The sequence below is a fragment of the Diadema antillarum genome, unplaced genomic scaffold (genome assembly GCF_040938485.1).
Source record: "Diadema antillarum isolate AM-2024a unplaced genomic scaffold, OU_Dant_1.0 scf00000166, whole genome shotgun sequence".
NCBI classification, from domain to species: domain Eukaryota; kingdom Metazoa; phylum Echinodermata; class Echinoidea; order Diadematoida; family Diadematidae; genus Diadema; species Diadema antillarum.
This window is the reverse complement of record NW_027271055.1, coordinates 1258438-1281841: the sequence shown is the minus strand read 5'-3', so window position 1 is coordinate 1281841 and position 23404 is coordinate 1258438. Positions and strand designations below refer to the sequence as shown.

General features: G+C 38.7%; 1 protein-coding gene and 1 long non-coding RNA gene across 2 annotated transcripts in view; both read left to right on the top strand.

Moving 5' to 3' along the window:
• The window catches only part of LOC139722497 (nose resistant to fluoxetine protein 6-like), a 48402-nt gene that overhangs the window by 1597 nt on the left and 23401 nt on the right, over nucleotides 1-23404 (top strand). Inside the window, exon 3 of the mRNA XM_071633786.1 lies at nucleotides 7936-8032. Within this exon, the coding sequence (XP_071489887.1) occupies nucleotides 7936-8032 (97 nt within the window). The remainder of the gene's footprint in view (nucleotides 1-7935; nucleotides 8033-23404) is intronic.
• Nucleotides 11119-12835, top strand: LOC139722474 (uncharacterized). Its single transcript, XR_011710282.1, has 3 exons — nucleotides 11119-11388; nucleotides 11840-11984; nucleotides 12743-12835. It is a non-coding gene; the product is annotated as an uncharacterized lncRNA (long non-coding RNA).

The following is a 23404-nucleotide window of genomic DNA, read 5'->3' as shown; positions in this document are numbered from 1 at the left end:
TCACTTCAAACTCAGTATTAATGTTATAGAAAAAAAAAACGTTAACCGTAAATGGGCCTATATTACTGTTGTATATCACATCTTTGGAATATGTAATACAATTCATTAGGGCTAAAAAATTTGTGTAAGGGCGATTGTTCAGGAACGTAAGCCTACATGGAGGTGATCGTGACCCTTAAATTATATTTTTCGATTTCAATTTACAATGTTTCGATTTCAATTTACAATGTTTCGAAGGAAGTGGATTTATTTCCCCTCAAATTTCACCGTCAGTTTTAAATGTTTTAGAAATGCTTGTCACTTGCATTATTTACAAAGTATTCCTTTATTCAGCTATTCTATATTTGTAACACCATGGTTATTTACAATACAAGTTTAGGAGGTTCCCAGTTAGGTTACTAGTATGAAGTTATTTCTTTGTATAAGTTAGTCCCATCTGTGAACGGGGTCATCCCGCGAGACCGACACCCACGAGTCATACGGTCCATGAGACCGACATAAAAAATAGGTCCATGAGTCATACAGCCCATGAGTTCGACACTAGGCACAAAAAGCTCACGAGACCGACACTAAGCAAAGAAAGCCCACGAGACTGACACTACACAATAAGGCCCACGAGACCGACAGTATGCAAAAGAGGCTCACGAGACCGTTATTGGGCAAAGAAAGCCCACGAGACCGACACAATGCAATGCCACGAGACTGACACTAGGCAATGAAGGCTCACGAGACCGACAGGATGAACAGCGCCATCTACATGTCAATTACAAATATGTCCCTGTACAGGGTGTTCCATTAAGGGAAAAATTAGGGCCTACATACTAGCGGGTGCGATTTCGTTAAGATTGTAACTTACTAATAACAACACCATCGACATATCAACGACATTAAGTATGTATTTGTACTTGTGTGGCTTTTAGGGGCAGTTCTGTCACGCTACGAGGAGCGACATTGTTACTATTTTTTAGGGTTTTTTTTTTAAATAAAATCGTCCTCTTCATGGGACCACCCCCCCAAAAAAAAATGTATGAAAAAATGATAGAGGACAAGAACGATGAATGGTTTAATATTAGATGTCATTGTGGTATATTTAATACTCTCTAAACAAAATCGAGTGAAAATTTTCACTCTTGAAGGAGTGAATACAAAAGAAGAGTGAATTTAGAGTGAAATTGGAGTGAATTTCGAGTGAAAACGTTCATTTTCACTCATTTTGGAGTGACCTCAGGGATCACTCGAAGATTTTGGAGTGATCCCTGACGTCACTCTAAAACGAGTGAAAATGAGTATGTTCACTCGAAATTCACTCCAATTTCACTCGAAATTCACTCTTTTTTGTATTCACTCCTCCAAGAGTGAAAATTTTCACTCGATTTTTTTTTTTAGAGAGTAGGCTCTCCTATAAACGGTGGACAGGATGTGAGTTTTTTCGCCCCTTTCTTTCTTCACAAGTAAAGTAGGCCTTATTAGATATCTGCCTGCTTATACCCGCCTGCTTAGAGTTTAATTTGTAATCTTATCTTTATCTAACTGTGATGTTTGAATTTCAATGGATGAAAACGTTTTCTATCGCAGCGATTCATTTCGATTTCAGTGGCTTGTGTTTGAAAAATAATAATTCTTTTCAAAACGGTACATTTTTCATGAAATAGAAAAGTTGTTTTCATGTATGCATCTTCTGTTTGCGAATTTTTAACACTGCTTTAATTGACGATTACATTATTTTCGGTGAATTTATACTAAATCAACGCCTCTGCAGATGACTACCCCTCCCCCATATCATGTAAAGCAGGTGTGCACTACAACACTGACCATTTTGTAAGTAATTTTCCTGTATTGAACTTCATTTCATGTTGGGTATTTTTCTAGTTGGTTGATCTGAATGTCCACATCATTTTATTATTTTTTTTTCTAACTAGGTGTATACCGGTACGAGCTTTTCAGATAGGGAAAAGAGGGTGTTTTGGAATTTTCGAAAGTAATGTTGAAACATCTCATGCGCTTTTACTGAATTTTGTTTATTTTTTCACAAAGACTCACATGCGCTCAAACAAAGATCTTGACCGTTCAGGGGGTGAGGGAGGGCGATTGACGAGGTAATACCCTAGCAACTCTCCTTTTCCATTTCTTATACCTTCTTTATGCCATTATCTGGACACCCTATACAATTAATTGGTCTATAGGTGGCGCTGTTCATCCTGACGGTTTCGTGGGCCTTCTTTGTCTAGTGTCGGTCTCGTGAGCCTCTTTTGCCTAGTGTCGGTCTCGTGAGCCTTTTTAGCGCAGTGTCGGTCTCGTGGGCTTTCTTTGCTTAGTGTCGGTCTCGTGAGCCTTTTGTGCCTACTGTCGAACTCATGGGATGTACAACTCGTGGGCTTAGTTTACTTGATGTCGAAATCATGGGCTTTATTTACTCAGTGTCGAACTCGTTGGCTGTATAACTAGTGGGCTGTATGACTTGTGAGCTGTATGACTCGTGGGCTGAATGACTTGGTAGCTGTATGACTTGTGGGCTGTATGACTCGTGGGTGTCGGTCTCGTGACGTGCGCCCCTGTGACAATTTATTGTGCATTAAACATTGGTAATGATCAACATGCACAATATCCTGCCAAAGTGGACTTTCACGATCATGTTACTTGTCGTGGGCAATTTGTGGTCTAGTTGCAGCTACAAGGAAACCTTATGGAATCACATCACGGGATTAACTTTGTTTACATTCAATTTTGGACAGGAATAATATTACGCTTTATACGCTGCTTCGCCATCTCCTACAATCTTCCCAAGATTGTGAGCACGAAGCGGATAGAGGGCGACATACCGTGTCTCAACGGAATCAGAGTCATTAGCATATGTATGATCATTCTCATACATAGTTCAGCCATTCTACAGTTTGCAGATTTTGACGGTAAGAGTAATGTATTTGCGAATATTTGTAACGGGGAAGGGCGCAAGGGACTTTTTGGTTCAAATTCTTCCAAAAGCATCAAATTTAGCAGTATATGTTTCCAAAACCATACTAAATCTATTTCGATTTTTGATGGGCGCCAAGAAGGGCGCCCTGTGGGGCGGCCATATTGGAAAAATGTAATATGGCCGCCATATAGGTTTAAAGGTCAGTTGCAATTAAAAACATGAAAGGGTTACAATCATATCCAAAGTTAAGTGTAGAGGTTTTCTATGTCAAGGAATTCGAATATGTAGTTGTTTTTACAGTCTGAAGTCAACTTTTTCTTACAAGGTCACCCTAACGGTCAGTTGGGGTCAAGCCATTGTATTTATATCATAACTTGAAAATGGCTTGCGCAAGGTCAATAATAGCAGGAATTCCAGCCTTGATAATAGAATTGCAACCATTGAGGGCTGAAAAAGGCATTTTTCTAGTGAAGTGCGCCCTCTGAGGAGGTCATATTGGCAAATCCGAAAGGTCGCCATCTAGGTTTAAAGGACACTTAAATAAAAAGGAAAAAAAAACCCTTAGTGTTACAATAATTTACAAAGTTAGATTTAGAGGTTTAACTTGGTCAGTAATTTGATTTTGAAGTTGTTCTATTTCCCGGAGTCGCCTTTTCCTTCTCACCATAAAAATCATTTGGGGTAAAACCATTGATTATCTATGACACGTAATTGAGAAATGGCTTGCCTATGGTCCTCAATATAGCAGGATTGCCAGCCTTGTTGGAATTGGAGGGCGCAATGGATTTTCTGGTTTAAATTCTTCAAAATAAAATACCAGATTTGGCACACAGTCATGTAGCCCAAACCATACTATTTCGATTTTTGAAGGGCGCCAAGAATGGCACCCTCTGGGGAGGTCACATTGGCCAAATCCAATATGGCCGCCATATACTGTAGATTTAAAGGTCACACGCATTCAAAAAGGTAAACAGTTTACAATCATTTTCAAAGTCTTAATATAAATATAGGTTTTCTGGGTCTGATTTCGAATGTGATGTTGTTTTCATGATCGGGTCAGAAGTGAACTTTTCCTTATAAGGTCACACTAAAGGTGACTTGGGAGTCAAAACATCATAATATTCACAACAGGTTATTTCAAATTGGCTTGCCTATAGTGACTATAGCAGGAATGACAGCCTTGCTTATATACTTGCAGTTGTTGAGGACTGAAAAAGAGCATATTATCTTGTTTAAGAATAGTAATTACTTTTCTGCAATAGATATGCCTGGCATAGTGCAATTCGAGAAAACAGGATGTTTCACAAAAACCTGCATTAAAAGTGGGGTACTCCGTTAGAGGTGTTTTTTAAATGTTTGGATGTTGCTGAAAGCACACAATCATTACGAACGCATCATGATTATTTTGATAAGCCGTTGATAAGGGCACCCACAGCTTTCCCATCACCCTATTCTCTCAAGGGGGCAGAGCCGTTTCTATAGACATACATGTAGCGTCGTTTACGCGGCCACTAAAAAGGGAAGTAATATATTTTTCTGTTGCAAGTTAGGGATCCTAATTTAAAGTGGATCTTTTATAATTCAGAGAGGCAATTTTAATGGCATGATAATTACGAAGATCACTCCAAAGCATTTTGGAGCAGACACATTTAATTCTGGCATTTTTAACAGAGTTTCGAGTTAATAAGGATGGTGTTAAATTGTTATTTCCAAACTTGTGTCAGAAAGTGAGATTCGGAATGCCTTATAGGGTATGGTTTGTGCTACAACACCAAAATATGCTATTCAGGAAATGTCATGGTCCTGGTGACGCTACCAGCGTATTTTGCAGTTGTGACAACATTAAAGGGGCATAGAGATTAGATGTGCCATATAGCAATAGTGCACCATTCATGACACCAAACACCCCATTTTATGCCCTTTTGATGGGCGCAGAACTATAATTTCTTGACCTGTTAATTTGTATTTTGTTTTGCATAGAAAAATAATGGACAAGCTGGCATCGAGATATGCGATCAAAAGAGATAACACACTGCCCCGAATTCGCAAAGGCCAATTGAATGAAAACACTTGGTATTTAGTCCATGGTCTAAAAGTGCTAAAAGACCAGTTATCCTTCAAGTTTCTGGGCAAAATAGCTATAGGGTGACATGATTTTGGTAGTTTTTGGCCATCTCACGACTTATTAGGGGCTATAATGGTAACTGATTGTATTAGACGCCAGAGACCATAAGATTTTCGACGAAATTGAGGCTATGACCATGTTAGAATACGCTGGTATCTAATGGCTTAGAGGCAAGTTGAATATTAAATACTCAAATACTCAAATCCAACTTCAATTACCGCTGTAGAGACGAGATTCGGCAGCAAAGAATATGATCCTCATCTTTCCCATGTAATGAAACAACTGCTGTTGAAAACCACTTTTTATGCCTCCGCCACGAAGTGTCGCCGCGGAGGCATTATGTTTTCGGGTTGTCCGTCCTTCCGTCCGTCCGTCCTTCTGCCCGTCCGTCCTTTATCAATTTCGTGAACAGCAAAACTTAAGAATCATTTGCGTTATCCAAATGAAACTTGGTATGTGTACGTATGAGTATAATGAAGTTGTGCTTGTCAACTTATGGATGCACACGCTCAAGGTCTAGGGTCAAAGGTCATGGTCAAATGCTCAAAATTTCGAGTAATGAGGTCAAAGGCAAAATGTCAAGAGAATTAATGATAAAATTTCAATTTTTGTCCATATCTCGCAATTGGGTCAAGGTATCTTCGTGGAACTAATGATTACATGTACTATCTGGCAGTGATTATCTAGGGAATTTGGGGATAATGGGTCAAAGGTCAAGATCATCTCGTCAAAATACCACTATTTCCCTCATATATATGCAATTTCTAGATGATTTTCTTTGAAATTTAATACATTTATACATGTATTACCACATTAGATAAAACTCAAGTTAAAAACTCGTTTGTTTCATTGAACAGTCTCATGTCTCATGTCTAACCATCTCTAAAACTGTACCTTCATTTGGATACATTTATAAATGTGATATCGCGCTAAGATCAAGTAAAAGTGTTAAATTTCACTTCTTCCTCCATATCTCAAATTGACTCAAGGTATCATCATGAATCTACATATTTATGCTTGTTCTACCCGACGGTTGGAAGTTTAGGGTGATAGGGTGAAAGGTCAATGTCAGAGGCCAATTTGAAATGCTAAAGCAGGGGCGGATCCAGGGAGGACGGCAACCGGCGCACGCCCCCCCCCCCTTTATTTTTTGTTGAAACAAAATAAATCAAAAGAAAAAATGGGGGAGGGGTGCGTGCGCCCCCCTTTAATTTTGCAAACGCGCCCCCTCTTTACGGAATTCCTGGATCCGCCCCTGTAAAGTTTTACTATTTTATACTGAAATTACACCTTTTCTCCATGTTTTGGAAATTACTCACTGCATAAACTTATAAAAGGATCCAAAGTAAAATAAGAATACTCAAATTCCCATTTACTTGCACTATAAGACAATAAAGCAATTTATCCAATTAAACCTGGTTAAATGAAAGTGAATTATCAACACATTTGTGACAAACTTGTCCTTTTAATATTTTGCCATTGATATGAAATTGTCATTACATATTAATTATTATACAACACCTCAGAATGATGTCGAATTGTGATTGGCCAAGAACATGTCACATGACATTCAATAGAAAATACCTATCAAACTCATTGAGAGTGACAGCCATACAAGAGGCCCCTGGCAGGGGCCTATTGCACGGCTCGAAGGTACTATAGCATGGCTTCGCGGGGGGCTACTAATGCATGGCCGCTCACAGTGTTCTGTGCTGATGTGGCTCACAGCAGCAAAGCGCCAGCAAACTACATTGTACGTGCTGGCCGGCTGCGCTGCTGCGCTGCCGGTAAGTCTCACAGTCGACCAGGCAGGCGCGGCGGAGTACTGCAACGTTATACGTGTAAGCGCAGCTACTTTACCTAGCTAGTTGCATGTATTGCGGCCTTTATACCTACTGCTGTGTTTTTACTTTTGACTCTGCTACGTGGACCACAGTGATCCCAAAATCAAGACTTCATTTCAAGTTGAGAAACCGTAATTTGATTATTTTTCTGTGTTTTTATACAAAATCATTTTCGGAAATAGACAAAGTCTAGTACTTAGACCTACTACTAGATCTACCGACATCGCAGATCGGCCTAACAGTCAGGCCTATATTTACACTCGATCTAACGTTAGCGTAGAATGGGTATAATGTCTTTGGTATAACGCTAGACCCTGCGGAGTTTGTGATTCCTGTGACTGTGTGGTCGAATCATGACGAGTGTTTGAAAGCAGTATACACAGGGTGGTTTACAATTCTCGGCCTAATTGTTACATTTATTTTTGGGCCTTCCTGAGTTGGCGGTCACTAATTTAGTACTGTGATTGTGGACAAGGTGTTGTATAAAACGAATGATTTATGATTTTGTTCGTGCATTGCCATTGGGGCACGTAATACCGCACGAGGCGCGAGATTCGCCACTGGTCTATTCAACGCGGCGCTACGCGCCTTGTTGAATAGACCAGTGGCTTATCTCGCGCCTCGTGCGATATTCGTGCCCTATGCACTCACAACTCATAAATTATTCGTATATTAAGAAGTATCATAGACCTATTGGGAGAACCGTGCATTATGGCGGAGGCATACCAGTCGCCATATACATTTTGTATCTAGTTTACAACTATGACAATGGATCATCTCCTTGACCATATAGGCATCTATTCGACTTCAGATTTACAGTTGAATCACACATTTTCTTATCAACTTTAAATCACAAAATTGCAGACATGAGATTGTTTTAAAGTTATTTGCAAAAGTGCAGTAAGCCAAACGCAAGGACTGTGTTTCTAAGAACAAACTTATCAAAACTACTTACTGTAGTTAGTAATAAGATGAGGGTTGAAAATTTTTGAGAACGTAAGAAATTGGTCACCTCATTAACCATCTCATTTTATGCTCTTTTTCATTAACAGAGAATTTTTACAGTGGAGTTGCCACTTTCCCCAAGTCTTTCACATTCCAGCCGATACAGCAAGGATTCTATTTTGTCGACGCATTCTTCCTGTTAAGGTAACATCAGCTTCTATTTTGTAAACAGTCATGAAGATCAAAAGAAGATCGCAATGCTGTTCATGTTTCGTAAGAAATGTCTGCAGGTTGCCAGCGTAGTGCCATTTTGAACCATTTATCCGGAACCTAAAAGCATTGCAAGGGAATTGGCAATGTCTTATAATGGAAATGCAAAAATTATATGATACACGTAAGTTCATCAAACATCAAATGACAAAGAATCTATTTTTACGTGTACCGTTTACAATTAGGAGCAGTGATTTCAGATTTAATGCATATTAAATATATATAATTCACGTGTAGGTCAGTTGTATCACAAAACATCGTACCATATAAAAAGTTCGCAATGAAGCCTATAAGAAAGGAGATATCATATTTTTACATTGGTTGGTGTTATATGCCTGACTCACATTTTAGAATTATTTTGGAGCACTGAAGCCGAGTTTTTGTTTCACCTGCAAATGGTAAATGATAACTTTCAGTCCTGTAACGTAATAAGTGTCTGACCCATGGGCCTTATTTGCCTAGGGTCGGACTAATGGGCCATGCTATTTGCCTCATGGCAGATTGCATTGGACACGCGAACAGGGTAATGTCAATGTATAATTATTCATTGTTCGATGAAATTCGTAATGCAACAACTTTAAGATCTCTCCTAACGTTACTATTTGACCATTTAGATAGAACATTGTAGCACCCCCTTCAAAAAAAAAAAAAAAAAAAACACACACACACACACAAAAAAAACAGACAGTGTAGTATCAACGTAATACCTTTTTAAAACTATTTTAGGGGGGGGGGGGGGTGTGCATGAAGGGTCATGCTTTTTTTTTCTTCCTTTTTTAAGGTTGTGGGTTTTTTTTTGTTCTTTTATTTTTCTTGCTCTTTTTTTCTTTATTTAACTCTGATTAATCTACACTCCCACTGCATCTTCCCTGTAAATGATTTTCATTAAGGATTTTCTTTTTCATGTTTTACCTGTACAGTGTATTATTGTTGCATTGCAAATATGGGACCCTGTGGAAGAACAGTATATTTTGCAAATATGGCTGAACGGGCAGTCCCCCGTTTCTTCATTACTGCATATGTATTCTTCTTGCAAAATATGTATATTTCATCTGAAGACGGAAACAAAAACAACATTAACAAAAACAAGGAAAAACAATAACGATTTGTGACGGATGCGAATGTTAAGAAATGACTAAAGTCCAACATTCGCGTTTATTATAGTCAGCGAAAGATCGCCAATGCGCATGGATTCGGAAGCGTCTGTGTTAATTCCTTACATCCCCGTCACACTAATTCGGAATCAACACAAAACAAGTAACCAGCTGGAATTAAAGTGAAAACATAGTTTTGGTAAGGGTTTGAGAACCCGTCTGGCACCATTTCATATTTGCTTGCTTATATTATATATATATATATTGAATAAAATTTCACTCAATTAAGAGTGACTTTCACTCGTGTAACGAGTGAAATTTGTGTGAAACCAATTCGCCGAGTGAATTCCGAGTGAAAATTAAGCCGAGTGAATTCCGAGTGAATACATAATTAAACGCATTTGGCTAGGCCAATAGAAATTGAGAATTCCCCCTTGTCATGTGTTTACTCTAAGCCAATCACCAGCCCGCAATTTCCCCTGGCTTGGGCGCGGGCAGGTTTACCTGAACAGCGACGCGTCGCCTGTCGCGTGGTGGACTGTGTGCAATTGCGTGCTGTGTGCTAGCTGTGCGTGTATTATGCATAGGATCACAGATTTACGTGCGTGTAAGTGCAATCGTGAGAATCTGAGCCTGGATGTCGTGATGGACGTGAGAAAATGTCTGTCTTCAAATTGAGTGGGGCGGAGATATTATTCACATTTTTGAAGGTAAGCAAACCATAGATCGATCTTATTATAACTTGTTGAGTTTTTTTTTCAGCATTACGGGCTAGTCTAACGTTATACCTCTCCGTAAACGACCATAAGTAAGTTACCTTTAGGGTTCTATACGAATAACCTCGGGCCGCCCGTGGCACACTTAGCTATATGGGGCTGGTCATACCATAAAACACCTTACGAACAGCTAGAATCCGAGGCCGAAACTCAACTGGTACACACTAGGTGTTGGGATCTAATAATACGTTGTGAGTCTTTAGACTTTAGTTTAATTGTACACGTTGAGATCTAGGAGTAGGGCTTGAACTATTCAAAAAAAAAAAATGAGTGATGAATGAAACGTTGGTCGTTAGCCATTGAATTGACATTCGTAAGCATAATATCATCACATAACTATACACAGCCCAGTCGCTGTACGTAGGTACGTCTTAATGTACAGCGACTGGGCTGTGTATAGTTAATCATCACACAGAGATTACTGTGGTCGAGTGTAGAGATCGAACTTTAACTGTTACTAAAGCTGTGCTAATTAAAGCAATAGATTAGAAGCGCCTAGCGCCAGACACGTACTCTACATTGCTATTGTTGAGTTGACAGCCGAATCACTGACACTGGTCTGTGTTGCCAGATGAGATGGTGATCTCGATCAGTACGGTAATAAAGAATGGTGAAATTTGGTGATTTATGATTATTGTTCATTATATACACTGTATGTAGTAAAAAGGACTTTTATTTGCCGCTACATTCGAGCATCCAAACAGCTGGGAGAATACTACGTACACTAGCTCCCACGTCATGTGTCGTGATCATCTACTACTGTACCATGTAAGAAGTGTGATGCGTGTACTGTTCGTGTTAAGTGTTGGTCCACTGTGACATCACACTTCTAGCTGAAGATCAGCGTGCTCACACATCATGGAGATCGATCCCCCTTGTAGCAGACGATGACTGGTACTATTTTCAACATTGTTTTTTTAATGAAAGTTACAGGTAACCTTAGGTACCGGTATTGAAATTTGGCAGAGATCATCTTTTGGTCTTTAATTCTAACATTAAATATGCTGATGTAGCTAAAAATGTAATTTGGCCTACTAGCTTTTGTATTGGTGCTCACTTAGTATTTGTGTGGACAAAACAACTGCATTATTATTGTCTTGTGGAAATGAGTTCTAAATCCATTTCTGAACCTTGTGTTTTCATACTTTCCTCCAGATAAAGACGTAGACATGACAGCTCTTTGGGAGTGATGGTGATTTAAAGGAACTCGGTGTAGGGGTCATCATTTGGAGAACAAAGACAGATATTGATAGCTGTACAGTCTCTGTCACACGAAGAGGGTGCAGATCACCAGATTGCAAAGTACCAGATGTGGTCAACGACTAGCCATTGAATTCAGGGTTGACGAATGCTGGAAACACCGGGCCAACATCAGCGAAGGAGCCTCTGAGATATGGACTTCCATTGCATTAACCCTGCTGTAAGCTATTCTGTTGTTTTCCACTATGATTAATGAAGGGAGACTAGTTTGAACTTGATTTATATTCATTTTACATTCTAGAGTCTTAGTAATTACATAAGAGGCTACATTAAGAGACTGAAAGCTTAGTTGGTTTTATTTTGTTTGAAGAAATGATTTTCAAGATACTTCATGGAGCAGTTTTGGAGCTGTCCTTCCCTCTGAAAATGAATGTCTTGACAGGTTAGTACTTGTATTTAAGAAAAATGTGTACCGTGTACTTGCCGTATCGACAGAAGTGAAAATCATGTTATGGTCAGTCTTAAGTTGTGCAAGTAGAGCTGTTGCTTATGTCAAATATGTATGTTAAATGATTTTGCTCTTTAAGTTTATAATGTAGACTGGAGGAACCTACTATCCTCATGCCATTTGTATTATTCATAAAACCATTAAATTTTACTTATTTGCCCAGGAATTCAACACACACATCACTTCAAGGGGGAAGAGATACTTCAAAAGCTGAGGGAAGGAGTTCTGACTGTTCCGAGGAGACATCTGCACACCCAGATCATTGCAGCATATTTGTTGTTGAAAATGGAAGCAGAAAACTGTACAGCGTAAGTTCAATTATTTAAAATATTATCATTATTCGTATATTATATTATCATAATTATTGAAAATTGGTCTGGAATACCAGTTTCCCATTGTCATGTCTTGTACTACATTTCCATCCAATATATAACCATGTAATTTGCCTGTTCATTTTTTTTTTTTTGGTCTTCTCAAGTATAGAGAAAAGCAGACTAAAATTTGCCCCCTCCCCCCCCCCCCCAAAAAAAAAAAGAAAGTAGAAGGAACCGGTAAGTATAACATTGTTAATGAAGTGATGGTTATAGATTTAAAAATAAAGACTGGTATACTTGTATGAGACATGTAAACAGAGTGTACATACAAGACTCCACGCTGACTTATTTTCTTGGTAGCCCCATCGGGTCACATGTATATTGATTTGATAATAGTCCTAATACTTATGGTTTAATCATCACAATGATTAATAAAAAAGTGGGAGTTGATGTGCCATGAAGTTCAATGGATAATCACATCTTGTATAATTTTTTCTACTAACTGTGCACATTTACACTTAACCTATCTGCATGAAATTTTCATATGTATTAACTGATATCTGGCTCAAGTAGCAATAAATGTACTTGAAACAGTGGTACTGAATAGCAATAGAAATTAATGCCAAGACGAAAAAAAAACATGAAAATAGTTTAGCCCCTTTAAAGATTAAAATGAGGGCCAAATTTTTGATGTTATATATTTGCGTCCTAGAATATGATTAACATTCTTCTTGCTTTCTTTTTAAATTCAGATACCAAGTAGTGAGCAAAGGATGTTGTAGCCAAGGCTGTTGCGATGCAGTACCCCACTTTGTGAGACACCACACAAGGTGCAAAAGGACATGTAAGTTTATACTCCTAAGTTTATGTGATCTACAACTTTTTTTTAGCCCTCTTTAGCAGAAAGCTTAAGTGACATACCTTGTAACATGGTATCTTATTCATCTAGCTTGCAAAAACTTCAACATTTTCAACTTTTCTCAAGAGCTAGTGGACAGAATTAAGCAACCAAACGAGGAATTGATCATCCTTGTTTAGTTAGGGGGCAAGGACCCAAAGTTTTTCAGGTTATGGGCATGACCCCCCCCCCCCCAAAAAAAAAAAAAATAAATAAATAAATAAATAAATAAAATTAAAAAAAAAATTGCCTTTACAGGGAAATTGCATCTATGTCTTAATTAACTCATTGTTCAAATATACAGGCAATGTGGGGACTTTTTATAATCTTTGATGTACCTTCTCATAGATGTCTAATAAAAGTTGTGTGCAGATTGGCCTGATTCCATGACTTAGGTTCGATAAACGTTAACTTCAACGTAACGTAATGTAACTTAAGTTTCAACATGCCAGTTGCGCCGCTCATTTATAATAAACCTATTCTCGTTTTCTTCCATAAGAATGCCACTACATGTATTTCTACGGCTATCAGATCTTCGTCAGTTATAGTCAGCTCTGTGCCAAAGTCAAATTTGTTGAGACTCAAGAAAAAGCTTTGACTTACAATGCATTCTGATATTTCAGGAGTATACCTGTATAGCAAGGATCATGGATTCATTGAGTATCGTTTGAAGACCTTGAGGAGCTATGACACCACTCATCACCTCAGGCAGAGAGAGAGAGAGAGTAGTTGCAGCTCCCACCAAGCCCCTGACCGAGCACCATTCCATCGTTAGATTAGAAGCCCAATGAGAAGAGACAGCTACCATCGGTGTATAGGTCTAAATACCCTTGCTTTTTCCTCTTTTGAGATACAGTATATGCTCCTCTGACGTTGGAACTTACATTCTTATTAAAGAGTCAGCCTCATCAGGCTCAGCGGTAGTTTATCATGAAGCTGTTACCAGGATGTACTGCAGCACTTCAACATTAAAAGCAGAACAGGGCTCGCCGATGAAAAGAGTTTGTTGCATAGAATGTGTGATTGTTAATGCTTTCAATTGTTGTTTGTTGTATATACTAGTAACTGAAAATAGTTTTGACTTATATAGTCAAGAAAAAATCTCCTCTTCATGGTCACATGTTAATCAATACATTCATCTGTAAGGTGTTCCAAGCATATGAAAGAATGTTTGGCCACACACAGCTTGGCATTCCGCATGATACGAATCTGGCTGCGCTCATGATTAAGCACCCCCTTCTCTCCAGGCAATTCTGACTTGCTTTAATAAAACCTTTTTATGGTCTAATATTCAAGAGAGAAAACTGTTGACAGACACTCGTATGTATTTTTTTTTCTTTCCCTCATTTTTTTTTTTTTTTTTTTGGTTGGGGGGGGGGGGGATGCTACTAATAGCAGCTGAATAGTAGAATCTTCCTATGGTCATCCATGCTCTTGGGATGAAGATCATGTCTCCATGTTGTGATTAAGTTACCACATACATTTGTCACCCCTTTGATTAACAGTGATGCAGTACAATATGCATGTGCTCAAATTTATTGCATCCATCTTCTTTGGAGTAGAAGGAAAAATCTTTAAAAAAAATAAAACAAAATTGGTGGGAATCATTGATCCCTAGGGTTACGGGACCCAGATTTATTTTGTACATTTTCACCTTTAGGTAATTGATGTACTGTACTTTGAAAAACGTGTGGGTAGAAGCTCAGTTGGTTCAACTTCTTTTTCCACGAAACATCTGCAGCCCATCATTGATAAATCCACGGCATTAGAGTAGATGGAGCCAAATAGATTAGTTCACTAATGTGCCAAGTGAAACTTATGGATAATTCTTCCCTTGACCTCATAACAAATTATTAAGATAACCTGCAACTGACAATCATATTTTGTTATAGAGTGTTAGCAGTGATGTCACAATTGCCCACCATAAGGCTTCGTTCACATAGAAGTATACTATTTGGGTATTCGGGGCTCGTTTTCGAGGGCACGCGAATAGCTTGAATCGAACGATAGGATTTCCTAACACCGGTTCACATAAGAGGGCACTATTTGAATGTACCGAATAGCATAGAATAGTGTAGCAAAGTGGGAATCGAGCTTGTTCGATTTTCCTGCAGCGTATACCGTCTCACGTTTATGAAATTATGACCATTTTGGTCTGGATTTGCCCTTTAGCAAAAATAAGCATGTAGAGTTACATTCTGATGCAGTTTAGAAATTGTTAATAAGATTTGCTGGGATGTAGGAGGAAGAAATCCTCACTGCATGGGATGGCAAGTTGACGGTGAGGGTGATGGTGTACTGGGTGCCCGAATTGCGAATAGCGAATACCGTATACCGTATACTTCTATGTGAACGCAGCCTAATGAAGTCAATTGCCTAAACTGACTAGAAATCAAGACTGCATACAAAAGCTGCAGCAATGTTTACTTCAGGGAAACCTAAGGCAAAAGAACACCTTTATTAGAGAGGCATGCATGAATGAATATTGATCGCCTTTGCTATGGAAGCCACCATTATGGTGGCCAACATGACGTCACATGAAATCACTCTATAAGAAATTCAGTTTGCATGCATTAGTTGTTGCTACATCTGGCAAAACTCGGAAGGATTACAAGTGTTCAATATTGTACAATGATGCCTTATTTAGGTGAAGAAGATCAATGATATGATACATGTTGTGTCAACTGTATTGATTGCAATTCTTTTTCCATAAATAGTAGGCCCGGTTGAGGGGGGGGGGGGGCTACGAGCCCTCCTCCCCTTTGACATTCCATGCCAAATTTCATGAAGGCATGATTATTTTGGGGGGGTTATTGATTGTAATCAATAACATAAATATTTTCATGCTGGACGTGTCGCTGACAAATTTCATTGAAAAGGCAATGAAAAACAAAAAGTAAGAAACAAAGAAATACATGAGTAAATAGAAAAAAATAGATACTTCAGAATTTTTTGATGGCACAGTTTTTTTCTCTTTCATTTGCTATGGACGCTAGAAAGAATATTTACAAAAAAAAAAATGTGCCTTTTTGGAACTAGAGTTATGGCAAATGGTCTGATTTCATGCTCAAATTAGCATAATTTAGCCAAGTGACTTTTTTTGTTGTTGAAAATCAACATTACCGTTTTATAGATTATGTCACAGGCAATTTGTGTGTGGATTTTGTAATGATCGCACGGTTGATGGCCGAGGTCTGGGGGGTTTCAGGGAGGCCCCCCTCTGGCTCTATCATCTACATAAATACCCCACCTACAGCCTACTTAAAGTCAAGACCATGCTTCTCTGATCGAGTATGTTTAGGTATTTGTGCAATGTACTTGTAGAGCATCACTGTGTTACATGACAGAGGATCCAAACTTGATTAACCATGCAGTATTGAAAATTTATGTATTTTTGTCAATTTTTCAAAGCAATCACAATTCCTGGTACATGTGTAATTGTTTTTGTATTATAATATAGATGATGGTGACTATACTTTGCAAGTCTTTTGTAGCTTATCATTGAACATGCAATAATTATAATTTATTCACTTGTAGTTGAAAATTAAACATGTTCTGGAAGGGTACTCGTAAAATTTTTCACTTTTGCACAAACTTTATGAATTTGGCATACTTTCGGGGAAATGTGTGATGCTTATATTTGAAGAGTTTGTTCGCAAAAACCGATATGTCGATTTTTGAAGATTTTGAAGTACGGTCTGTGTCATAAAGTACAAAATAATACCTTTTGAATTATATATTGGTCACTACATATAAAGGTACATTTTTGAAGTTATGATCAAAAGAAGCAAACATTTTCTTATTATTCTCTGTATTTTTCTTGACCTTTAATCGCAAATATCTCCATTTGGCACATATGGACTTATCAGTTTTTGCAAACAAACTCTTCATTTGTAGAGCTTTGGGAATGACAGCTAGAATAGCATTTTTACAAGGACCTTGTGATGATTATGGTGACAGTTGTTCTTAGATGATAAAAATATGTATAATTATTATTGGCCACATAATTCATGGAAGACCAGATACTCAGCACGTGAAGACTGTTTGTAATGGTGTACTGCTCTGTAGTTGAAGTTTAGATATTTAAAGAGGTATATTCCTCTTTTTTTTATTTCAGGTGATCCAGTGGACATCACACATTTATTTAATATAGAGAATCAGCTCATTAAAAGAATATATATATATATATCATGCGTAGCATTTAGTACATTATCTTCTTACATCCCCCTCAATGCTACTTAAAGAAAGAATAAATTAATAAGAAAGAATGAAACAACAGCCAATTGGATTACTAGCTTATATTTATTCAGTTTCATGTATTGATCCAGCTCGGGTAGGAATGACTTTCAAATCTGGAACACAAAGTTGGCAATGCACTGGGCTACCAGTGGTGGATCGTTGGCTTCAAAATACATGCATTAATATTAACAAATATCTATATTATGAACGTTGCTTGCTGTTTTTGTTTGTATTAGTTTGAGTGGTATTCATTATTCCAGAAATGGCTCCAGACCACCTAGATTTTTCCCAAATTCATCACCATTGTCACTTTTTCTTCCAGGGTTGAATAACTAGTGCACTGAGTGCTGTGATAGAGATGTGTGCTCATGTAGAGTGTAATTCCGTTTGGGATTGAAAAAAGATTGAAAAAGGAGTGAAAAACCTCCGGAGTTAAAGAAGAGTGAAATAAATAGGAGTGAATTGAGAGTGAGAAAGGAGTGAGAAACGACTGACAAAAGAGTGAAATACGTCAGGAGTGAATTTAGAGTGAGAAAGGAGTGAACATCCCACCAAAAACATTTCCGTCTTTTTTCACTCTCTTTTGGAGTGAAATTTCTGTTCACTCGAAATTCACTCCACTTCTAGTGATCCTTGACGTCACTACCAAGGGGAGAGAAAATCGAGTGAAAATTCACTCTTTCTTTTTTAGAGAGTATATAAAGAGTCTACAAACTTACCTGGCTGGCGCGATTTGCCGGGATGATGAGTCGTTTTGGAGTATTTTGAGAAAAATAATAAAAGTCGGAAAACCGACTTTTATTCCAGAAGGATCCAGACTAACTCGGTCTCAGGGAAAACTCGACCCTATTTCAGACAATTTACACGCAGTTCGTGATCGCCATATTCTACGGGTTACGCCATTTCCTGACCCACTTCATCTGACACACTCTTTCTGACACAATTTTTTTTTGCCATTCATTTTGTACACGGGGCAGTTTTCATGAGACGGCCTCTGTTATTGGCTACTGTGCTAATGAATATTCAACAGCCTTACGATTTTTTTTTCATAATGAGTCACTCGGTCTGAGTCTGTGTCTGTGATTGGCGTATTAGCTATTGAATATCTAATACTGTAGTTATCGGCGGCCAGCTACCTAGAGTGATAAACACGTTGCTGTTCAGCAAATCACGTACGACTAACATGTTAGCGAGAGTGTCGAGGAACGCACGGCCAACCGGCCGACGGCCGTGGGCCAGCTCCAAGGGATCAATGATAGAAAGTGTGCACGTTCCCAGTCAGGAAATGGCGTAACCCGTGAACTTCCCTTTGTCCTTCGCAGAGGCCTCGCTGTTGTGATGTGCGCATTGCATGATGGGATATAAGAACTCGAGATTGTAATCCCGACCAATCACACGTACCGGCGCGGGGCCAATTATCCCGCTAATTGAGGAACTAGCGCAAGATTTCTTGGGATTAGTTAGCATCGCGAAGCAGATTTGTATCCCGCTATTTATTAAGTCTTCTTTAAAAGCAGGGTAGTCCCATTCAGTGCCACAAAGGCCTGCTTTACAAGGAAACCCTGCGTTGATATACATTACATTGCACGTGCACACAATAAAAAAACAAGAACAAAACAAACAGAGATATGATACAGCTAAAGAACAATCGGTTCGAAAGAACATAAAATACATAAGAAAGAACATAGAACGAGCAGAGAAAATAGATATCTGAATGATTCATAGCTAGTGTAAAGGGTTTATATCAAATGAGAGATTGATGTTGGCGGACACGATTCTTAAATGTTAGCAATGAGGAGGCTGTTTGAATAAAGATGGGTAATTCATTAAACGATTTGCTTGTAGCATAGTGAAGGAGCATTTCTTACATTCAGTTCTAGGTTTGGGTATAGTTATGTAATTGGCAAGAAAGGGCATATCGAGTGGTATAAGTAGTATGGCGTTTAGTCACAAGTTTGACTATGTACGTTGGGGCTAAATTGTGTAATAATTTGTACGCCAGGACACAGTAATGATGTTGAATTCTTTGTTCAACTGACTGCCATTTGAGAGTATGAATAAGAGCTTGCGCTGACATGTAATAACCTCCATTCAATACTACACGAGCATACTTGTTTTGACAGCGTTGCAATCTATTTAAATTTGTCTTTGTTAGTGACCCCCATACAGCACACCAGTAAGCAATATGTGGAGTATGAAAGAAAAATACAACTGATTCATGATTTTACGTGTCAAACACGATTTGATTCTTCGTATACATACAATAGAACGAGACATTTTCATGACTACTTCATCGATGTGGGGAGACCAGTCAAGAGTTTGTTCAAAGATTACCCCAAGGTGTTTGATTCTCGTGACAGTTTCCAAAGGCCTGCCATTCATACAAATTTGAAAAGAATGTCTCTGTTTCCTCGGCGAGGTCTGAATAACATAACTTTCGTTTTTTCTAAATTAACAATCATACCATTATCTGAAAACCATTTACTGAGGAGTCGAGTGTCTGCTTGGAGTTGTTCCTGTACTTTATAAGCATCACGTCCTGGGTGAATTATTGCCATGTCGTCTGCATAGAGAGATACTTTAGTCGAAGTACTAAAGTTTAAGTTAGGAACATCATTGATGAACATACAAAAGAGCAGTGACCCTAGTATTGAACCCTGTGGGACTCCTGTTTGAACGGGGAGAAATTCGGATATCTTGCCTTTAAAAGAAACGCATTGTTCTCTCCCTATTACGTAAGATTCAAACCACTTTAGTTCAGTTTTGTCTATGCCGAAGTAGGACAATTTCAGCAAAATCAGGTCAAGGGGTATGACATCGAAGGCCTTTTTTAAGTCTAAAAAGACTGCCCCAACCACATTGCCTTTGTCAAGGTTATCAGACAAAAAATCACTAATTTCTGTTAAACATGTTGTGGTTGAGTGACTGGGTCTAAAACCCGATTGGCGCTCCGTCAACAGCTCGCCTTCATCCAAGTAACTAAGGAGTTGCGAGTGGACTGCTTTGTCGAAGATTTTTGCTACAATGGATAAGAGTGAGATAGGACGATAATTGCGTATGTCACTCACATACTTATGTTTTGGTACAGGTATAACTTTAGCAAGCTTAAATGAGCGGGGAAACACTCCCGTTTCTAACGATTGATTAAAAATATGCGCTAAAGGTGAGGCTATCAGATGAGCGCTTATTTTCAAAAGTTTAGGATGAAGTTTTGTTTTGTTATTAAATGATTATGATAAGTCGTATTTTGTATGTTTAATTATATTGTTTTGTTAAAATTATGTAAGTTGTAGTTTATGGTACTCTACCCATTTGTGTAAAGCGCATAGAGATTCCAGGAATATTATGCGCTATATAAGCAGCTATTATTATTATTATTATTAAGTTCATCCAACCCAACAGATTTTGTACAGTCTAGCTTCTGTAATTCTCTTTGAACAAAATCCGTACTTATTTCATCAAAAGAAAAAGAAGATGGCGCACGGTTTACATAATTCAAACACTATGTCTTAATTGCCGTTGCTGATTTTTATCATTCTTGTCATTATTACTACAACATAATTTGCTAACATTACTGAACATAACATTGAACTCTGTGGCAATCCTATGAAAATCATCAGTTGGTTCACCGTCAATACATACATTTGACTCATCACATACTTTCTTATTTGGCAATAAATCTTTAAGCACTTTCCATCTTTTCCTCATTATCATTACCACTGTCTGATAATGCATCGCCAGGGGCGGATCCAGGAATTCAGTAAAGAGGGGACGCGTTTACAAAATTAAAGGGGGGGGGGGCGCACGCACCCCTCCCCCATTTTTTTCTTTCTATTTCTTTTGTTTCAACAAAAATTATTAAAGGGGGGCGTGCGCCGGTTGCGGTCCTCCCTGGATCCGCCCCTGCTCGCGATGATACACCCTTTTTAACTTTTTATTCAAATTAATTGCTTTATTTCTGTAATATTTATATTTTTCCCAAAATGCCATTTCCTTAGTTTCACTGTGTTTTCTGTTATTAAAATCACGTTCCCTTGCTATGTTAATATATTGCTCATTTATCCATGGCGATCCCTTTTGCTTTTTACGAACTGTAACATAGGGTGCATGTTTATTGCACATCATGTCTCAAAAACACTTCATGGAATTTACACCATTTCAGGTCAACATTTGCATTTTGGGGCCACAATCTATTCCAGTTAACAGCAGCCAAATCACTGAGAAAGGCATCTTGATGACAAAGTCGAAAAGAACGAAAAGACGAGGTCTTAGGTTTCGACTGTTGAGTCTTTGACTTTCTTACTACGTACACGAGGGAGTGGTTACTTAATCCGAGTGATTGTACACCGCAATGAAGTTCCCCTAATGACTGCGACACAAAAATTAAGTCTATAAGTGTACTGCTGTTGGGAGTAACCCTGGTGGGTTGTTGAATACACCGAGATAATCCCACCAATCCACTCAGCTCTGTTAGCCTTTTGGAGAGTGGATTTACCGTAGACATAATTACAATTAAAGTCTCCCAATAGGATGATTCTATCCGAGATTGAATACACACGATCGAGGCTTTCTTCTAACAGATCAAAGAAAGATGTTTGGCAACTAGGTTTTCCACAGGCTCCCAACAAAGAGACTAGCCTCGTTTCTGGGCTTCACTTCTATCCATAAGAGTTCAAGATCAACTTTTTCTAAATCATACCTTCTTACGTAAGGAATATTTTCACGAATAAAACAACACACTCCGCCTCCGTATTGATCACGATCTTTCCTTTCAAGTTCTTTAACCATAAAGCTGAACCATATTCGAATTTATTGTACCATCTAACCATGTTTCTGAAAATGACATTATTTCAAACGGACAACACGTTCAAAAATTATTCAAATCTGCAGTCTTATTTCAAAGACTCCTTATATTTAAATGTGCTACTTTCAGTCCTTTTACTGTTGGAAACCGTGCTTTCACATTCTCTTCTTTTAGCAGATTACATTCATATTCAGGCCCCTCTCTCGTGTTTTCTGAATAATCGATATCATTCATAAAAGGCAGCTGAGTCAGCAAACATTTAGTACATAGCCAGTCAAGGAAGGTTTCTTCGAGATCATCGTATTTCGACTTTGATATATCTATGCATTCAATTTGCACCCATTTGGTGCATTGCGTGCATTTCAGAGCTCTCTGATTGTTTTTAACACTTTTATCACACCTAACACATGGAAATGAAATAACCATTGACACTAGCGATCAAAATAACACGCTCTGGTCTTTACACTGATGTAACAAAGGTAGTAGAAAATGAGTAAATGACGATGTACCTGTCATACAACAGTTCATGAAATGTTCAAATCAGTTAGTTTCGTTAAATCTGATTTTCGAGTCACCTTGATGCGGACGCCTTTCGGTGTTTTCACGACGATTGTTCCATCCTGTGTCCAGATTTTGTGATCTTTTTTTCTTGTTTGCTTTCCTGATTCTCCAAAACAGATCAGCTCTTTCCTTCATCAGGTTCTCGTTGATGAAGATGGCTTCGTCTGCAAACTTGCGGAGATTCATCCTGGCACCGTACACCTTTTCGCGAATCCGATAATTTGTGAATTTCACGATGATATTGCGGGGCATTTACCTTCCACAGGGTCTTCTGCCTGGATCCAGTCCCATTGTTGCTAGGCCCATAGTCGGTGGCTGCGGTCGATGTCGTTGATGTCCAGTTGAATGTCGAGTTTGTCCTTGCACACAGATCTGATGATGTCGTCGGTGTTTTCGCCCTCTTTTTCTTCCACTCCAGCGAAAATGAGGCATGACCTTCTCGAATATTGTTCGGAGTCGTCGATGGCGGCTTTCAGTTCATTCACTTCCTTTTCCAGCTTGGAGATTTTGTCGTTCTGGGCGCCTATTTCAAAGTCGAGAGACTTCTCCACTTCGTCACATAAAGTTTCATGGACTTCGTGGAGTAGCTTGCTTTTGATTGCCTTTACAAGCTTTGAGATGAAGTTGGTGTCAGTGAGTAGGTTTTCGGTAACAGACTGGATGGCGGTGGATAGATCAGAGTCCTCTGAATCAGTGTCGTCGTTGAGATTTTCAGGAGCTGCTTCCCGATCATTTCTGCTAGAATCATTTCTCGGGTCTCCGTTGGCTTTGGGCTTAGCACTGTCCCGTTTGCGGCGATTCAAGCCCATCGCTGGAGTTCCGGGCTGCCTTCCTATTGAATTCTATATGGTTGGCGGAGCATCAAGAAAACACGTTTTCACTCTCTCGCACCCATGACCTTTACATGTTGGT